The sequence below is a fragment of the Theobroma umbraticum genome, unplaced genomic scaffold, assembly GCF_002168275.2.
Source record: "Theobroma umbraticum cultivar Fairchild unplaced genomic scaffold, ASM216827v3 scaffold_55.0, whole genome shotgun sequence".
NCBI lineage: Eukaryota > Viridiplantae > Streptophyta > Magnoliopsida > Malvales > Malvaceae > Theobroma > Theobroma umbraticum.
In genome coordinates, this window is record NW_018397270.1 from 3,421,811 (window position 1) to 3,423,178 (window position 1,368).

The 1,368-nt window shown below is 32.2% G+C and overlaps 1 protein-coding gene across 1 annotated transcript in view; it reads right to left on the reverse strand.

Moving 5' to 3' along the window:
• The window catches only part of LOC110426368 (glycoside hydrolase family 2 protein), an 11,220-nt gene that overhangs the window by 282 nt on the left and 9,570 nt on the right, over nucleotides 1–1,368 (reverse strand). Inside the window, exon 15 of the mRNA XM_089785293.1 lies at nucleotides 47–304. Within this exon, the coding sequence (XP_089641419.1) occupies nucleotides 47–304 (258 nt within the window). The remainder of the gene's footprint in view (nucleotides 1–46; nucleotides 305–1,368) is intronic.

Sequence of the window (1,368 nt, forward strand, 5' to 3'; positions counted from 1 at the left end):
CCGCATCGTATGCCAAGTGTTGGAGCTCGGTCAACCATCTCTTCACATGCCGATTCTTCACGTGCTTCTCCTCGGCATCATCTAGCACTGCTTGAATACTGGCCAATATCCTTTCCCACTTGTGGAGCTCCTCGCGAACTTGCTTCTCGGTTACAACATCGAGCAATTCAGCTAACTTACTGAACAGCGCATCAAAGAACGCAGCAAGAGCAGCTTCTCCGATAACAGACATGGCTTCTGACTTTGGAAAAACAGACAGAAATTGTGTGTGAAATGGAGCAGAGGTAACTCTGAAAGACTTGAACTACAAGTTAAAAACAGACAAATTCCGACCCACACGCCTTTGAAAAGTAGGTCGCCCCCGCACCCAGTCCCCACCGTTGGTCCTACAGAAGTGGAAACCAGCTCCAACTTTGCAATTATTGTACTTCACTTTATCAAAAGTTGATTAATGGATTGTATGGCTAAGCTTTCATTTTAGTTCCTATTTATCTATCAATTATTTTATCTAAATTTCCAGCTCAATTTTTATCAACCAATGCTCCACCAACTAAAAGTTAGGGTTTATCTCCATTTTTAAAAAATATACTATTACTCCAAAACTTTAAAGTTTCTTAATACTTATAGTTATCATGAATTACATTTGTATCAAAAAAATTTTCAAGAACCGAGAGCTGTTTTTTTTTTTTTAAATAATTGTTGTTTATTATACGTTTGGTGATATTTATATTATATGAATTGCTGTCATAAATTAATTTCACATTAGTATTCATGGACTATTTTTGTTTTATGAAACTTACTATTCATGGATTATTTGTTTGATGTTGTATTTTTACTATGCTGTCATTTATACTAACGAAATTTGTTTCGTGAAATATTTCGATCCCATTACTTTTTTCTATTCAAAATCAACAAAATTGAAATTATAATTATAAATTTCAATAAAATTAGAAAACAATGAAAAATTTCATATTAAATCATAGTATAATAACAAAACTCACCTTTGTCATCGTCCAATTCATTCTTAAGCCCTATAAATAATGAGCAAGTAACCAATAAATACCCTATTCTCCTCAAAGAACAACCCCTTTACAAAAGAATTGAGAAAAAAAAAAAACACAAGCGGAAACAGTTAAATTGATAAAAACAATTAAAATGTGAATCTCAAATCCTAATTTGCAAGAACACATACTGATTACTAGATCTTACTTCTGTCATGTGATTTATTTATATAATATAATTTGATAGTGTATTTTGTTTGCTATGCCTTCCTAGTAGCCCAAAACCACAAGCAAGAAATTAGTTCAAAGATTAATAATGAAAAGACATAAGCCAGCCTAATTATCGTTCTTACCAAAAAAAAAAAAA